Here is a 16,537-nt window from a genome sequence, read left to right as displayed (position 1 = left end):
TTTTTCTTTCTGTAATCGAGAAAATCTGATGTTTGGAAAGTCCACTGTGGTTTTCCACACAAAATTACTTTACCTAATCATTTATCTGATCCAATAACTCTTAAAAGGAAGAAAAAAAATACATTACTAGCAATACCACTCACCAAGTGCCTTTACTGTAAACACAACACCATCGCCAGCAGCAGCAACATATTAACAGGATTAGGAAGACCAAAATCACCAAAGCGATGAAGAGCCAGAAGATGATGTCGTAATCTTTCTTTTTTACCATCTTCTCCTGAAAAACATCAGATACACAATGTAAAACATCCACAATTTATGTTATAATTACAAACCAAAAACTCAATATTTAAATAAATATGATTTACGTCTTAAATAGAAACTGGAAATACGATATTTAAAGATACATAATTTATGACCTAATTAAAAACTGACCACACGATATTAAAACAGCTATGTTTTATTTCCTAATTAAAAACAAGACATACAATATTAAAATAGGTTTGATTTGTGTCCAATTAAAAACCAAGCAAACAATTTTAAAACAGCTATGATTTACGTCTTAATTAAAAATCACGCATACAATATTGAAATGTCCATGATTTACCGCCTAATTAATGGTCAAGAAATACAATATACATGTGTGTGTTTTTTATAGCAAAGCCATATAGGGTTATCTGCTGAGTTCACCGAGGGGAATCGAATCCCTGATTTTAGTATTTTAAATCCAAAGATTTACCGCTGTACTAGTGAGGGCTACGACATACATACATGAATCACGAGTCACTTGTCAACAATTTCTTTTATACTTTTAAAATTTACCTCAATAACAAATTCCATTTACATAAAGTATTTTCTCCCAGTTACGCTACTTATATAGTTTTATTGTAGGCCATGTTAAAGTACGTGTGGAAACATAGACAACGAACTTAAGTTTAAAATGCATGTTATTTTTAGCTTAAAACTGCACTACTGTGTGTGGTTTCAAATTAAAGAATTTTCATTATGAAAGTTTCAAGTATTCATCGGCTCAGTGTGGCCAGGTGGTTAGCGCGCTTGACTCGTAATCTCAGGTTCGAATCTTCGTGGCACAAACATCCTCCCTCTTTCAGTCGTGACAGTAAATCCCCACTATTCGTTGGTAAAAGAGTATCCCAAATGTTGGCCGTGGGTAGTAATGACTAGGTGTCTTCCCTCTTATTTGACATTACTTACTTAGGGACGGTTAGCGCAGATAGCCCTTGTGTAGCTTTGCGCGAAATTTAACAAAAGAAAAAAACAAGTCTTTAAGAGTCTAAACCTTAATCCCAGAGAGTTAGTGGGTTTTTAGGGTTACCAGTGACGTAGGATACGGTTTTGATATCAGAATTAATATTGTGACATTAATCACACAAAATGTATTACATATTAAATACTTGAGTTTCGTTAGTGGATCCATGAGCCGTCGATGTAAGTTCACTACAAAAATCAAATGAAATAAAAGCGACATCAAACTTACCCTTATTTCTTCCTCTTGTGAATACTGACGGCCATATATGTTACTGACAAGTACAAGGAGATGTTAGTTTTCAGCTACAAGACAGTTTCTCAAAGTAAAGAAATAATCAACCTGTCCATCAGTATACCTATCTTATATATATACATTCTTTGTTTTTTTAACAAATTCGCGCATTATAAGAGAGTAAATAACTGAATCAAATGTTGAAGTTACAAAGGTTAATATGTATTTATGAAAGAAAACTAGAAATAATTGATGTATTAGCACCATTAACTTGGTTAGGGTAAGCGTTTCACCAGTTATTTAACAAAACACAAGCGAAACACACATATAATGATCAGCTAAGAGCACTTCGTAAATAAATAAAGTCTTAACTTCATGCACTTAATTAACAACGTCTTGAATTTAACCACACATACACCATCTGCAGCCAGTTGTGGGTACTATTTTTTTTCTCAAATATTACTTAAAATATTAAAGAACTACAACACCTTTCGGTATGGTTCAATTGTTTAAAACATGGAATCGAAGCATAATTATAGTCTAATAGAACTGTAACACTTTGCAATATAGATGAATGAAAACACGATTCACTATAATTAAATACATCTATTAACTTTTCTCCCTGTTATAAGTATTAGACAGCATTAATACAATTACAATTTAAATATAGTCCTTTCATTTCCTCCACAAGATGGCAGTAGATTAACTAACAGCCGAAACGTAAAAATAAGATGATAATAGTCTACTAATAATCGGAATAGTTGATATCCAATCGCCGTAACTGTAACATGTGTATTTAATAAGCCGATATGGTCCCAGAAACTATAGAGAAGTTAGTGATAAAGAACGACTTAACTGTTAATTTTGCAAATATAGGCAGCACAGGTCAAATTGCACATGAAAGGCAAACAGACTTTACTAAAACCAAATTCTAAAACAGGATTAAATGCCATTGTAGACACAGATTTACACAAGATATAAAATAGCCATTCAAACTTAATATCAACAAAGAGACTTATGTATTAAGTAACTCGGTATGACGAAACGGCTCAGCATGGCCAGGTAGTTAAGGCACTCCACTTTTAAAGTGAGGGTCGCAGGTTCGAATCCCCGTCACACCAAACATGCTTGTCCTTTCAGCCGTGGAGGAATTATAATTGATGATCACTCCACTGTTTGTTGGTAGAAGAGCATCCCAAGAGTTGGAGGTTGATCGTGATGATCAGCTGCTTTCTCTATATTCTTACACTGTTAAATTAGGGACGGCAGATAGCTCTCGTGTAACTTTTAGCGAAAATAAACATAAAGAAACCAACTAAATTTCACTCTTAAAAATAACAAAACCCAGCTCGATAAAGCTACAACCGAACAAGACTGTTCACAGCGTATTAGAAGAAAAATCCAGAATCGAAGTTAGTAAGAGAGAAAGTTCTGAAACGTAAACTCGTGAATACAACACGAAAAACATCAGGCATTTAAAGAAGGACACTGTTATAACAATTATACTAGCAGACAAAAATAAATACACTATCATGTCTCAACAACACAGAGAAAAATATAAACCAACTTCTGAAGAAACAGCTGAAGGAATTTCGAATGGAAACCAACAATAAACACATTGATACTGTATCACCCCACACAGTTATGATCTATCTAAGAGGGCTTGGTATGGCCGGGTGGTTAGGGCACTGGACTTGTAATCTATGGTTCCCGGATTCGAATTCTCATCTCAACAACAGTTAAGGGCGTCATAAGTTAGGGTCAATTCTACTATTTCTTTGTCAAAGAGTATCTCAAGAGATGGCAGTGGGTGGTAACAACTATCTGCCTTTCATATAATCTTTCACTTATAAACTTTAGGGACGACTAGCGCAAAAAACCCTTTTGTATCTTTGCATGAAACTTAAGCCAAACCAACCTGCTTAAGATTCACAAATACAGCCGTCTCCATCCCACAAAAAACTTGCAAAGGTTTATCAAGCCTTGTAGACAGATTTAATATCACCATTGAAAGGTAAAACATCTTAAACGCTAACCTCAAACTGTACAGTTACGAGTTTCGACGTATCCCAACTATTCACTAATTAAAAGCAGATACTTAGGTAATAATTTGAAAATGATAGAATATTCAATAAATGAGTTAAATTAACCTCTATAATAATAGAAGTTAACATTCTGTACCTATATAACTTACCTTCAATATGAACATATCAACAAAAGGAATCTTAGCCATCTCTAGATAATACGTGTGTCTGTGTGTTTGTTTTATAGCAAAGCCACATCGGGCCATCTGCTGAGCCCACCGATGGGAATCGAACTTCTGATTTTAGCGTTGTAAATCCGTAGAATTACCGCTGTACTAGTAGGGTGCTCTCTAATATATAATGTAGCACTCTAAAAAATACCAAAAATGACAATGAAAATACTTCAATAAAACCACATTCACAATGAATACCTGGCCAGGTGGTTAAGGCACTTGACTGGTAATCTGAGGGTCGCGGGTTCGAATCCCCTTCACACCAAACATGCTCGCCCTTTCAGGTGTGAGGGCGTTATAATGTAACGTCCAATCCAACTATTCGTTTGTAAAAGGGTAGTCCAAGAGGTGGTGGTAGGTGTTGATGACTAGCTGCCCTCCCTCTAGTCTTACACTGCTAAAGTAGGGACGGCTAGCGCACATAGCCTCGTGTAGCTTTGCGCGAAATTCAAAACAAACCAAGCCAAACCACAATGAATACCACAAACGTCTAATAAATTATAAAGAAGACAAGAATCAAGAGTAAGCAGAAAGAAATTATAAAATCTCTGTCATATTCATATACGTTAGACGTCTCTCTGAAAACACATAAACAGCATAAAGTCAGAAAAATTTTCAAAAACCAAAACACAATATGATCATAGTAAGTGCATGCTAAACCATTTAAACACCCAGTGGGGAGAAAAAACACTGTAAAAAGTGAATTTGGGAGTATAATAGACATAAAAGTTTACAATATCGAATTGATTGCAATAACCTATCATGGCAGCAAAGAATATCATATAATACGGTGGAAAGATGCCAAGAAGCCCTCTGTGTTAAACTAACTGATAATACAATCAGTTAACCAAGGATAGAGTCATCAAAAGCCGCATACCCCCAACCAACTATTAAAATAGCTAATTAGTTAGCCAACTTTCGAAAAGGTCAAAGGCCTGAATGAATAAATGACACTCCTGCTTTCTAACTAGAAAACCAATAATCGATTTCAGCTCCTAGCACGAACATATAGTTATTCTCTGAATGTGTTTGAAGAAGACAGAAAACTAGCATACGAAACGTAGAACATAAACCAAATGTCAGTTAGCACTTAACAACAATAGTTTCGTCTACGGTTCATTAATTTCTTACCGTTAGGGACTGATCTTCTGTGTATTGTATTATTTGTATAACCACCTTACCACGACTAGTTACAGACAGAGAACGAAGATAAGAATCTTAGACACAATGGGTTTGTTCAATCAGTCTTTTCATTCTTTCTTTTACACAGTTAACGAACAGAAACCAAATGAGACATTTAATTAATATCTATTTCAGTACGTCCTACTTGTGAAAACACATACCTCTGGAAACTATGAGAAGTTTTACTGACGTTAGAAAACCACGTAAGTTCAAGAGATCATTTAAAGACAAAACTATGAAACCTTATAACACGAGCGATTCTGAAAGACAAGCCTTTCTTTATTAGCAGTTTATTCCACGTTTTACCTTATTATTCATTTCCCTCCATTTTTCATGGCCCGGTTTTTAATTTTATTTTTTATCACAGGTGTCGAAGTATGTTTTTAACGTTTTTAGTCTAAATAACCTAAGCTTTTCTTAACATTTTAAGTTATATATAAATATGGTACGACAGCTATTTATCGATTGTAAAGTGAATGGTATACTCTCGTTCTACGTCGCTAACTCAGTTACTTCAAATTAATACATAATATGGAGAATGTGACATCACTGTAGTGTTCACGCGGTTCAGTGGAGTGATTAAGTGATCAGTCATGAGGCTCGTTAAGCAAAATAGAACATTTACAAAGTGATCTCGGGCATTTCTTCTGGTTTTTTTAAAACTATTTCTACCATTTCAATTCAAATATGAAATACCGCTCGCTTTGTTTTCAATAATTAATAGCAACAGCTTGAGCCACTTGAGCAACTGGAATGTTCTGAAAACGTGTATTCAATGACTAAAGGCTATTACACGAATAAAAGTCTACAAAGTAGTTATTACATCTGAAGGAATGTTCAGTTCTATATGACAACATGTTATGCTATACCTACTTTATTTTAAATTGGCCTTAAAATATTAAACCCTACCAAATAATATTAAAATAAACCAATCATTACCTTACAGCGAGCTGCATATCTTCAATGTTGACAGTAGACTTCTGGGGGAAAGACACCCAGGCTTTCGCTAGAGTCCTGACAAATATAAACAAATATTATGGTTTCTTACCACAACACACATCTCTTACTAGAAACCTTCATAAAAGGTGCAACGTACTGACAGCCATCGTGTAGCTTTGCGCGTAACAAGAACAAAACACAACAGTTAAACGTTCTTTGCTTAGAATAGAAGCTAGTAATTAATGTACATCAATAGCCATTATGTACATCCATATTAAAGCTGCAGAGAAGAACTAACTTATTCCATAGCTTAATGTTGGCTTAGTTTTAAGTACACAGTTATCAAGACGTTTGAACTATAAATAGATTAACTGTTTGTCGATTTTACGTTTGAAAAGGAACAGAAACTGACATTTCGATACAACAGGAATAACTAATAACGCGTTAATCTGGTGCACAACCACACAGTAGTAATCCACGATGTTTCAGTGATCAGTAACTTTATAAATGAGACAAAATCAAACCCCTTTAAATAAGGGTATTTAAGGGCAAACTGGTCCAATCACATTGTAACTGAATCCATCGTTTCGTTAAATTTAAGTATCGCGCTTGTTTTGATAAATTGGCCACATATATAACAGAATGCGTCTGGAGAATGCTTGCAGCTTCCTGATGCCATCTCTGATAAAATCAGATAGGTCTATGTGTTTACTTAGGCAGCTAGAACTGAACTGAAGTGGTGAGTGGTGAGCTCCTGTATATATATTACTATGGAAAGTTCTAGAAAATTCTAAAATGTTCTTGAAAATTCTCGTAAGTTCCATTCTAAATTCTCTATCAGCTACTCAGCACTAAATCTGCCTGGAATGTTCTGGAAAATTAATAAATCTGAAAATTGCATTACCAAGGCCACAAAAGCAAAGTTTGAAAAGAAAAAATAGGTCTTTTCCATTTACTTTAGGCGTGAGGAACTGGGAAATAACACTTTCTGCCCAGGTAAAAGAAGAAGTAAGAATTTTCTACACAGTGTTATAGAACCGTTGGTAGAATGTTTTGATGACCCACCACGACTATCAATGAGTTATTGAAAATAAACGTTGCATGAGGTTGACTTAATTCTATATTTGTACAAATTGCGAAACTCTTCTGAAGCCGTGTACTCTTTCATTGTACTACTTATAAGAAAACTCACAACTGAAAGTGTGGTTTTTAATTTCATTACGATAACTAACTAAACTAACGTGGCAGGGGTTCAGTTTAGAGAGAGAGAAATCAGAAGAGTTCTCTCTCCAACTGGGGTGTTCAGGAACTTTGTAGTTCCTCTTCGTCCCCTTTCGTGGATTGTTATTAAGATTAAGTGGTGGTTTTTTTATTATTATTTTAATAAATTAATTATCGTTATTATTCTTGACTTTTTGGGTGGAGAATGTCTCTCTAAATGTTGTTTTGGGTGGAGGCAAAGGCAGCAGTGGAAAGAAAGGCCGGGACCTGTCCCGAAAGGAAAACGTTGGGCAGATGTGAACATGAATGTAATTCATTCAAATCCAGATCAAATCAAACGATATTACTAGATGAACTTATATATCTTCGTTTATGGCACGTGTTGTTAAACGGACCTTTTATTATGTTCTCAGGACCTCTACGTTGTTCTGCCATATATGATTACAACCAATCAATGACCGATATGCTAGGTTCCTGAGAACGTAGAGAACTGATTGGATATTGTTTCAAACTTGGTCGGAAGTGATAGAAGTTATAATTAGTCACGGTATGCGTACGTGTCGTATTTTCAAACAGATTTCTGGGATCAATTTTCGAAGTGTGTATCGTTTGTTTCTGATTCTTTTTCGTATTTTTTCTGTCAAACGTTTGTTTGACAGTTGTGCCAGAAATATATTACCGACTTAGAAGTTTGAAGTTATGCTAAAATAAAATTATTGAATTAAAGTAAAGGTTTTTGAAGCGAGACGAGTAGTTTGTAACAAATCCTCTCCCGCCATTTTTAAGTTGCGAGTATATATAGTTTTAGCTGTCAAGAGGTCCTAGTGAACCTGACCCTCCAAGAGAAAGCAAAGCAAGCTATGAAAGTTAAAAAACAACAACAATACTTCGTTTTGTTTTTAAACATTCTGACATCACTGATGGTATTATTATACTACAGAATTCATTACAGAGTAAAGAGAAGTAAAATTCTATATAACTTATTTATTACGTGTTTTTAAACTTATAAAGATAAAAAGACAATGCTCTCTGAAGGTATGTATATCTATATAAATATGATAGTGCTGTCTGTTGTCTGCTTATGTAACTACTTAGCAGAGTGGAAATGGATCTTCAAAATGTGTATGGATGTTCATTAGATCTATGAAGGAATACCTACAAAATTTCAGTTTTGTGTTCCGTATTTTGCGATTTTCATGGATTTTGTTTTGCTTTCTTTACTACTACTTCGTCTCCAAAAGATGAATCTTTACCAAATATGGTAAGAAGGATCACTGGGTCCATGGGAATATATATACATACAAAGTTTCAGTTTCCCATTTTGCTTTTTTTATGTGAGTTTTTATAACTACTTCGCCTCCTGTAGATGGATTTTCTCCAAAAGTGGAATTGGATGTAGGGGGACATATATACAAAATTGCGGTTTCACATTTTGTGTTTTACAGTTTTTATGATAACCTTTTTGTATTATATATGAGTGAAATACCTTTTCATGCTATAAGATAAAATTTCATTAATCCCGAATTTATATGACTTTTGTCCAGAGGACGGGTACTCCAGCTAGTATATATATATATATATTAAATAGTGTTGGCGAAGGTCACATAACATGAACGAAGGTATGAAAAGAAAAGTTATCTAATATAATATTTTATTCCTAAAATACTTCATGATATAGCATTTCAAAAACAGCCTTATTTTTAAAGTATAAAATATTTTCATAAGGACAGTCTTAAGGTACGATCATCTCGGAAAACTTTAAAATACTCTCATATTAGCAATCGTAGAAATTCTAATCTAAATCATCTTAAACCAAATATATTTTATTCTTCTTGAAATAAAACTTTTAAATATTTCCATTCAGACATCAATAGCGTATCCTAATTGAAAGTGCTTCAAATTATAGCATCATGTTGGTAACTTTAAACATCATCATTTTGATATTTTATATCATTCTTACATTGAAACATTGAAAGTGCTTCAAATTATAGCATCATGTTGATAACCTTAAACACCATCAGTTTGACATCTAATACCATTATTACATTGAAAGTGTTTTAAATTACAGCATCATCTTGGTAACCTTAAACACCATCATTTTGATATTTTACACCATTCTTACATTGAAAGTGCTTTAAATTATAGCAGCATTTTGGTAACCTTAAACACCATCAGTTTGACATTTTATGCCATTCTTACATTGAAAGTGCTTTAAATAATAGCATCATCTTGGTAACCTTAAACACCATCATTTTGATATTTTACACCATTCTTACATTGAAAGTGCTTTAAATTATAGCAGCATTTTGGTAACCTTAAACACCATCAGTTTGACATTTTATGCCATTCTTACATTGAAAGTGCTTTAAATAATAGCATCATCTTGGTAACCTTAAACACCATCAGTTTGACATTTTATGCCATTCTTACATTGAAAGTGCTTTAAATAATAGCATCATCTTGGTAACCTTAAACACCATCATTTTGATATTTTACACCATTCTTACATTGAAAGTGCTTTAAATTATAGCAGCATTTTGGTAACCTTAAACACCATCAGTTTGACATTTTATGCCATTCTTACATTGAAAGTGCTTTAAATAATAGCATCATCTTGGTAACCTTAAACACCATCATTTTGATATTTTACACCATTCTTACATTGAAAGTGCTTTAAATTATAGCAGCATTTTGGTAACCTTAAACACCATCAGTTTGACATTTTATGCCATTCTTACATTGAAAGTGCTTTAAATAATAGCATCATCTTGGTAACCTTAAACACCATCATTTTGATATTTTACACCATTCTCATGCTAAGCCGTGAAAATATGAACTTACTTTTTTTGGTCTCCTTCGAAAGGCTCCAAAGAATAAATGAGAACTTTGGATCCAATCAACGTACTCAAAGACCTGAATATATATATAAGCATAAACAGAATTAACAGTAGTAACGTTTCTAACTAGGTGTATAATTACTAAAAATTGATTTTGAAATCTAATTGCAAAAATTATACTGAACGATAGTATTAATCATAAAGATTTCACAGGTTGTTCAGAGCAAAATACTAAGTATACCATGCATGAAGATCAGGGGCGCGAGGTGATTTGTTCTGATGGGAAAGCAAAACCAGAAAAGGTGGATTAAGAAAAAATGTTCAGGACAAACCATAAAGGTAAAATTAATTACCTGTAATAATTAATCATGTTTAAGTACTTCCAATTAAAGATAAAAACAAGACATATCCGGCTGCTTATTTTATATGTTAGTTTCACCCTCCTTTTCTTTTGATTTAATAAATTTATTACATCTTCTTAGAAACTTTCAGTCTTTATTTCCTTAAAAAGCTTTTTCTCAGTCGCGATTAACGCTAAACTTGCAAGTCTTTTTTGTCCTTGTGCATTTTTGGTGTAGCTGTGTATTATTTTTATGGGCCCGGCATGGCCAGGTGGGTTAAGGCGTGCGACTCGTAATCTGAGGGTTGCGGGTTCGCATGCTGGTTGCACCAAACATGCTCGCACTTTCAGCCGTGGGGGCGTTATAATGTATGGTGAATCCCACTATTCGTTGGTAAAAGAGTAGTCCAGGAGTTGGTGGTGAGTAGTGATGACTAGCCATCCCCTCTAGTCTTACACTGCTAAATTAGGGACGGCTAGTGCAGATAGCTCTCGAGTAGCTTTGCGCGAAATTCAAAAACAAATAAACAATTCTTTTTAAATGAAAAAAAGAACGCTTAGCTGAGGAACTGGTGGCTGTAAGAGTCAAAGTTAACTCACACACCTTTGTAAATTGTTTCAGGACTGTATCTAACTTGGCATTTTGCAAACAATAAAGTAACTCATTAAAAGGTTTTCCTTTTAAATCAGCGTCAGCGTATAAAACCGAAAGTTCACTTTTCAAGCAACGAATATTAAAGTTTCTCCATAATTATTTTACAAAGATTCTACTGTAAATTCAGGAAGTATTTTTTTCTTTTCTTCTTGTTTTTTAGTCTCAAGAAGCTCAAGGAATGTTATGTTTATTAAAGATTTGAAACTAATTTTAATTTAGCTACAAATTGCATCCAAAATGTTATAAAATAACTTTCTATATGTTATTTTAATTTCTTCCCCGGAATCATTTCTTAGTCTTTTAGTAGGGGGGCAAAATCCACCGACTACTGCTCAAAATTCATCGAAATCGTCTCTCTTTGTTTTTTTTTTTTCTTTCGGAACAGTCACCCTTTCATTTACTTTATTCATGCAGTAGGGTATGTCAAATACTCTATTCTGTAGCAAATCAAATATAACAGTTGTATATGAAAAAAATACTGGCAAATATATTCAACAAGAAATTGAATTCAAAATATCCGAGATTCGATGAAAGTGCTTTGGCATAGGTAAATATTTCAGTATCTTGGAAGCCACAATTACCAACAGTATTTTGAAATACATTAACGAGTTCTTCCTTATATTCCAAGACAGTTTCAACAAGACAGTGATTATAATTTCAACGAGTCGGGGCCACTTTCAAGAATCTTTTCTTCACTTCAGTATCTACAAGGTGCACGAGTTTTGTTGATTTCGCAAGAAACAAAAAAGATAACGATTTAAGATTTGCAATGAATTTCTTCTACTCCTTGATCTTCAACAAATATGGGCCCGGCATGGCCAGGTGGTTAAGGCACTCGACTGATAATCTGAGGGTTGCGGGTTCGAATCCCCGTCACACCAAACATATTCGCCCTTTAAGCCATGGGGGCATTATAATGTAACGGTCAGTCCCACTATTTGTTGGTAAAAGAGTAGCCCAAGAGTAGGCGGTGGGTGGTGATGAGTAGCTGCCTTCCCTCTAGTCTTACACTACTAAATTAGGGACGGCTAGTGTAGATAGCTCTCGAGTAGCTTTGCGCGAAATTCAAAACAAAACAAACATATCATCAAAGATTGCTGCAACATCTTATTTAATTTATGCGCCAACAACGAATGAAAAAGCATTTGGATACTTATCTCTAACTTTCTTTTGAAGCCCATTCAGCTCATTGGACATCACGTTTGCCCCATCATAGGTTTGCGCAACAAATTTAGACTTTTATTTAATAAATCGACTAAATTATACACTATCTTGAATAAACCTACAGCTGTTCAAATTGCACTAACATTTGTAAACCCCAGAAATCTATTACAAACTTCACCATCTTTAGTCACGTATCACACAACACTAGAAAGCTGAGAAATGGTTCTTGCATCAGTAGTTTCATCTAAGATAAGAGCCACAAACACAGAATCATTTATTTTGCTTTTAATTTTATTCAACAATATTTCACCTGCACAATTAATGAGGTCATTCTGGATTCTATTTGACAAGCTAGAAAAAACACTCGATTTTTCTAAATGTGATTTCAATAATGGATCATATTTCTTCCACAAATCCAGCAATTCCACATAACTGCCTCGGTTAGCAGCCTCTAGTGGTTCATCATGACCTCTAAATGATAATTGTTTTTCACCCAAATAACAAACAACGTCGATTAACCTTTTGAAAATATCTGTATTCCTCTTTTCCTTTTCAATGTACATTTGCACATTTATTTTATGTTGGCCATTTAGTTGGAATTCCTTCCGTGATGTTCCAAATCTAGCTAGGCCTAAAATGAAAATTTATGACTGGAGGATTTTCATGTCTTTTAATTGCCTTATGCATATTATTTAATTCATGGAATCCGCTTGAGCTAAGTGTCCCAATTCCATTGTTAAATGATAAATGAGCTCCAATTTTACTTGTATTTTGAAGTAAGATGAACTGGTAATTGCTTTATTTATGCCATAGAAGAGGCCAATATAACATTCAAGATATGTTTTTTTTTGTTAAATAGCAGTGTTAATTTGAAATTTTTTATTCACATAATTGTTCATGTAAGAATCATTTTATAGTTGAAAGAATATATCATATAACAAAAATGTTTTTGGTTAGAAATAATGCCTTTTCTAGTTGGATAAAAATTGAAGTCAACTCAAAAAAGGAAGAATTTTCGGAGTTGTAGTCCAGACTCTTCCCAACGCTGCTTTCGCCTGTATAAGGTGATTACTGTTCATGTATAATATAGTGCAGTGATTCCGTTTGAATCAGTTGGAAGTTCATGACGTCATATTTTGCTGATACTTAAATATTAATTTTATTTAACATATACTGGGGAAGCATTGCTTCCCTTGCTTCCATGGACCGCACGCCTCTAAAGAAGATATGACTACATAAAGATCGATATATTAAAAATAGTATGTGTGTTCTTATAGCAAAAATAAAAATAAAACAAAAGGTAAAGAACTATGAACATGTATATTTATTTCTTATAAATACTTATAAATTCGCTAAAATAATTTGAAATCAAATTATTCAAAGGCACACCAATATCCTGCTAATTTTGAAGCAAGTTACAACACTTCAAGAACCTTCTGGTTATCGAGGTTCCTGTTCTGCGGTTCGTGCAATTTTTTATTTTTAGTACGACTAATTAATAATTTTGAAATGAAACTGACCTTGCAATGTCACCTTTTCTAGTTTTGACGTCATCAACTGGTCGTGGAATAACAAAGTAAATCGTTCGATTAAGATAATCCTGGAAATAAATAAATCAACATCATACGAATGGAAAACGATTATTCGCAATGTGATACAACACATTCCATATAACAACAATTTAAATATTACGAATTTTGTCCACTTTAGCATCTGTAAAAACAAACAACATTGAGTTTACATTAGTGGAAGAAAATATGATTAATTTTAAATTCCTTATATCAAGTAGCGCGAAAACAAAACATATCACTACTATATTATTACCTAGGCTACATCGACACATAGTTACTGTTAAACAAAGTAGCAGTCATTTATTGTCTAAACCTTCAAATTTTAAAACACTTATAGGATAGCTTAATATTGTTTATTAATAGTCTTGATTAATAGTTGCAAACCATATTCGCACATGGCACATCCGGAGCTTTAATTAGATTAGAATGTTTGTGAAATAAAATTTCCGAAATGTTCCAAGCATCTCCGCATATCCATACGTGTTATTTAAATTTTTTTATATGGAATTGTATATATATCGCTAAAATATACTTGTTAGTTAATACAAGATTCTACGTTAACAAAGCAAGTTATTATTAAAGAAACCTTTTTATTTAATATCAAAACTTTATATTCTAAAAACTAACAAAAGTTAAAAATTCTCATAAAATTAAAACAAGTGTTAATAGTTTATTAAAGCATATTTTTATCAAGACCGTTATAATAATAACAGTAACGTAGTTGAGCGGTTATCACAATAACACATTTATCAAAACCGTTATAATAACATATTCGTAATTCCGCCATTGTAATTACAAGTTGTTGTTTTTTTTTCTAACAGCACTTGATTCGTTAGTTGCCACAAACATCTTGTTTTCCAGTTTCTCATTACCTGCGTATGGACTTGAACTTCTACAGTTGACTGTTGACCACCATCATCAGCCTGCACTTGTAAGACAACAGATGTCGTTGTAGATTGACCATCTGAAGCAAAAGGTCGTATAAGAGTTAACTCTCCTGTTGTTTGGTCTATGTTGAATCGGTCACTATGAGGTCCACTCAAGATACGATAGGTCAGTTTACTGCTAGTTTCAACTGTGTCAGGGTCTTGAGCCTATCAGTAAGGAAAGGATATAAATCATAGAATTCAGATTATTTGATTAGTCTATCCCGATGACATAAGGGATTTCAATACTGCTTATGTCATTTAACTTATATAGTAGATTTTACTTAAGTTTCTTTTTTTACATCCACAGGTGGTTAAAACATCTTTGATACAGTCTTGTGTGAATAATAGTTTCTGAGCAATTGAAAAAAAAATCTTAGTCTAGGGGTAAAGGTTTGGTTACAATGCCTAACCACGAACTGTTACAGAGACTGATAAAATTAATACACGACTCAAATGTGAAAAGAATCAGAGTTACTTCTACTATTACACCACGTGTTATCTGAGTAATAACAGCTATAAAAATCGAAATATACCGCGTTCTAAAAACTACTAGTTTTACAGAACAAACCATAAATTTATCGCACTATTTAAGAATTTATGGTAATTGTTATATCTGTACATAATAATAAGGTCGAAGTGTGAACAGAAAGTGTTTGTTTGTTTTAAATTTCGCGCAAAGCTGCACGAGGGCTATCTGCGCTAGCCGTCCCTAATTTAGCAGTGTAAGACTAGAGAGAAGACAGCTAGTCATCATCACCCACCGCCAACTCTTGAACTACTTTTTAACCAACGAATAGTGGGATTGGCCGTCACATTATAACTCCCCCACGGCTAAAATGGCGAGCATGTTTGGTATGACATGGATTCGAACCCGCTACTTTCAGATTAACCATTTAGCCATGCTGGGCCGAACAGGAAGTGACAATTGACACAATTACAGTGACGTAGGTCTTTCACTTGGGGATGAGCAGAAAAGTTTAAGGGGAAAATAAATTGAAAAGCTTAATTTGATCTCAAATTTTAACAAAATGGTGATTAAAACAAATCAAATAAAATGCAGTGGTGTTTATATATGTTTTAGTTTTTATTAAAATGACACAAAACCAGTATATTATATATAAAAGCTAAAAATAATATGTGATTTGCATGCCTAAATTTTAAGGGGGCAAGCTCCTTAGCTTCTTCCTTGGTTACATACACTTCTGCACAATTATTATATTTGTTATAAATAATTTTCGTAGTCAATTATGAGCGATATTATGTGGAAATAAGATGACAATTACGTGAAAAGAATAAAATAAGATGTGGAAATTTTAATCAAACAATAATAAATTCATTGCTGAGAAGTGGGTTAGTTCGTTAACAAATGTCGCCAGCGATGAAATTTGAATTAACAGAACAAACAAAAACATTTCTTATAAACAAAGAACATTTCACTTGCTCACATATAGGTTAAAAACTGTGTTTACGCCCGAAGTTTTGTTTCGACGTAAAAGGTAACGTCTGTTCTGACATAAGTGAAAATACAGCAATCCATTTTTTATGGAAAAATAACCTCTTTGAACCTTTCTTTAAAAATCTATATATTATGTACATTTTTTTTTTTACAAAAATGTATTATTTTCTCCAACTAGTTACCGAAATAAATATTCTTCGATCAAAACCACTAAGTTCTGAATTCAAAATGACGTCATAGCGAGGCCTGGCAAACGCCGGCTTGTTGTCGTTAACGTCAAGTAGACGAAGCACAAGACGAGTCACATTTCTGTTTCCCCGTCCTAAGTCGTCACGTGCTTCTATAGTTAGTGTATACTCTGGCACATTTTCTCTGTCTAGGCCACTAGACGACTTCAGAGTCACTTCTCCAGTTTCAGGGTTTAAGTCCAGTCTAATGTAACACAAGTAAAAAATGATGAAATCTTCAATGTTCTTGAAGTAGAC

General features: G+C 33.6%; 1 protein-coding gene across 3 annotated transcripts in view; it reads right to left on the bottom strand.

The window, feature by feature from the left end:
* LOC143254399 (cadherin-86C-like) overlaps nt 1–16,537 on the bottom strand; it is a 60,067-nt gene that overhangs the window by 2,313 nt on the left and 41,217 nt on the right. For all 3 annotated transcript variants that reach the window (XM_076509502.1, XM_076509504.1, XM_076509503.1), the window contains 7 exons: nt 16,235–16,484; nt 14,540–14,761; nt 13,617–13,696; nt 9,942–10,013; nt 5,880–5,954; nt 1,499–1,541; nt 144–277 (listed from right to left, as the gene is read on the bottom strand). In XM_076509502.1, the coding sequence (XP_076365617.1) occupies nt 144–277; nt 1,499–1,541; nt 5,880–5,954; nt 9,942–10,013; nt 13,617–13,696; nt 14,540–14,761; nt 16,235–16,484 (876 nt within the window). The remainder of the gene's footprint in view (nt 1–143; nt 278–1,498; nt 1,542–5,879; nt 5,955–9,941; nt 10,014–13,616; nt 13,697–14,539; nt 14,762–16,234; nt 16,485–16,537) is intronic.

Source organism: Tachypleus tridentatus, chromosome 6 (assembly GCF_004210375.1).
Source record: "Tachypleus tridentatus isolate NWPU-2018 chromosome 6, ASM421037v1, whole genome shotgun sequence".
NCBI lineage: Eukaryota > Metazoa > Arthropoda > Merostomata > Xiphosura > Limulidae > Tachypleus > Tachypleus tridentatus.
This window is presented reverse-complemented; position numbering and strand designations above follow the sequence as displayed.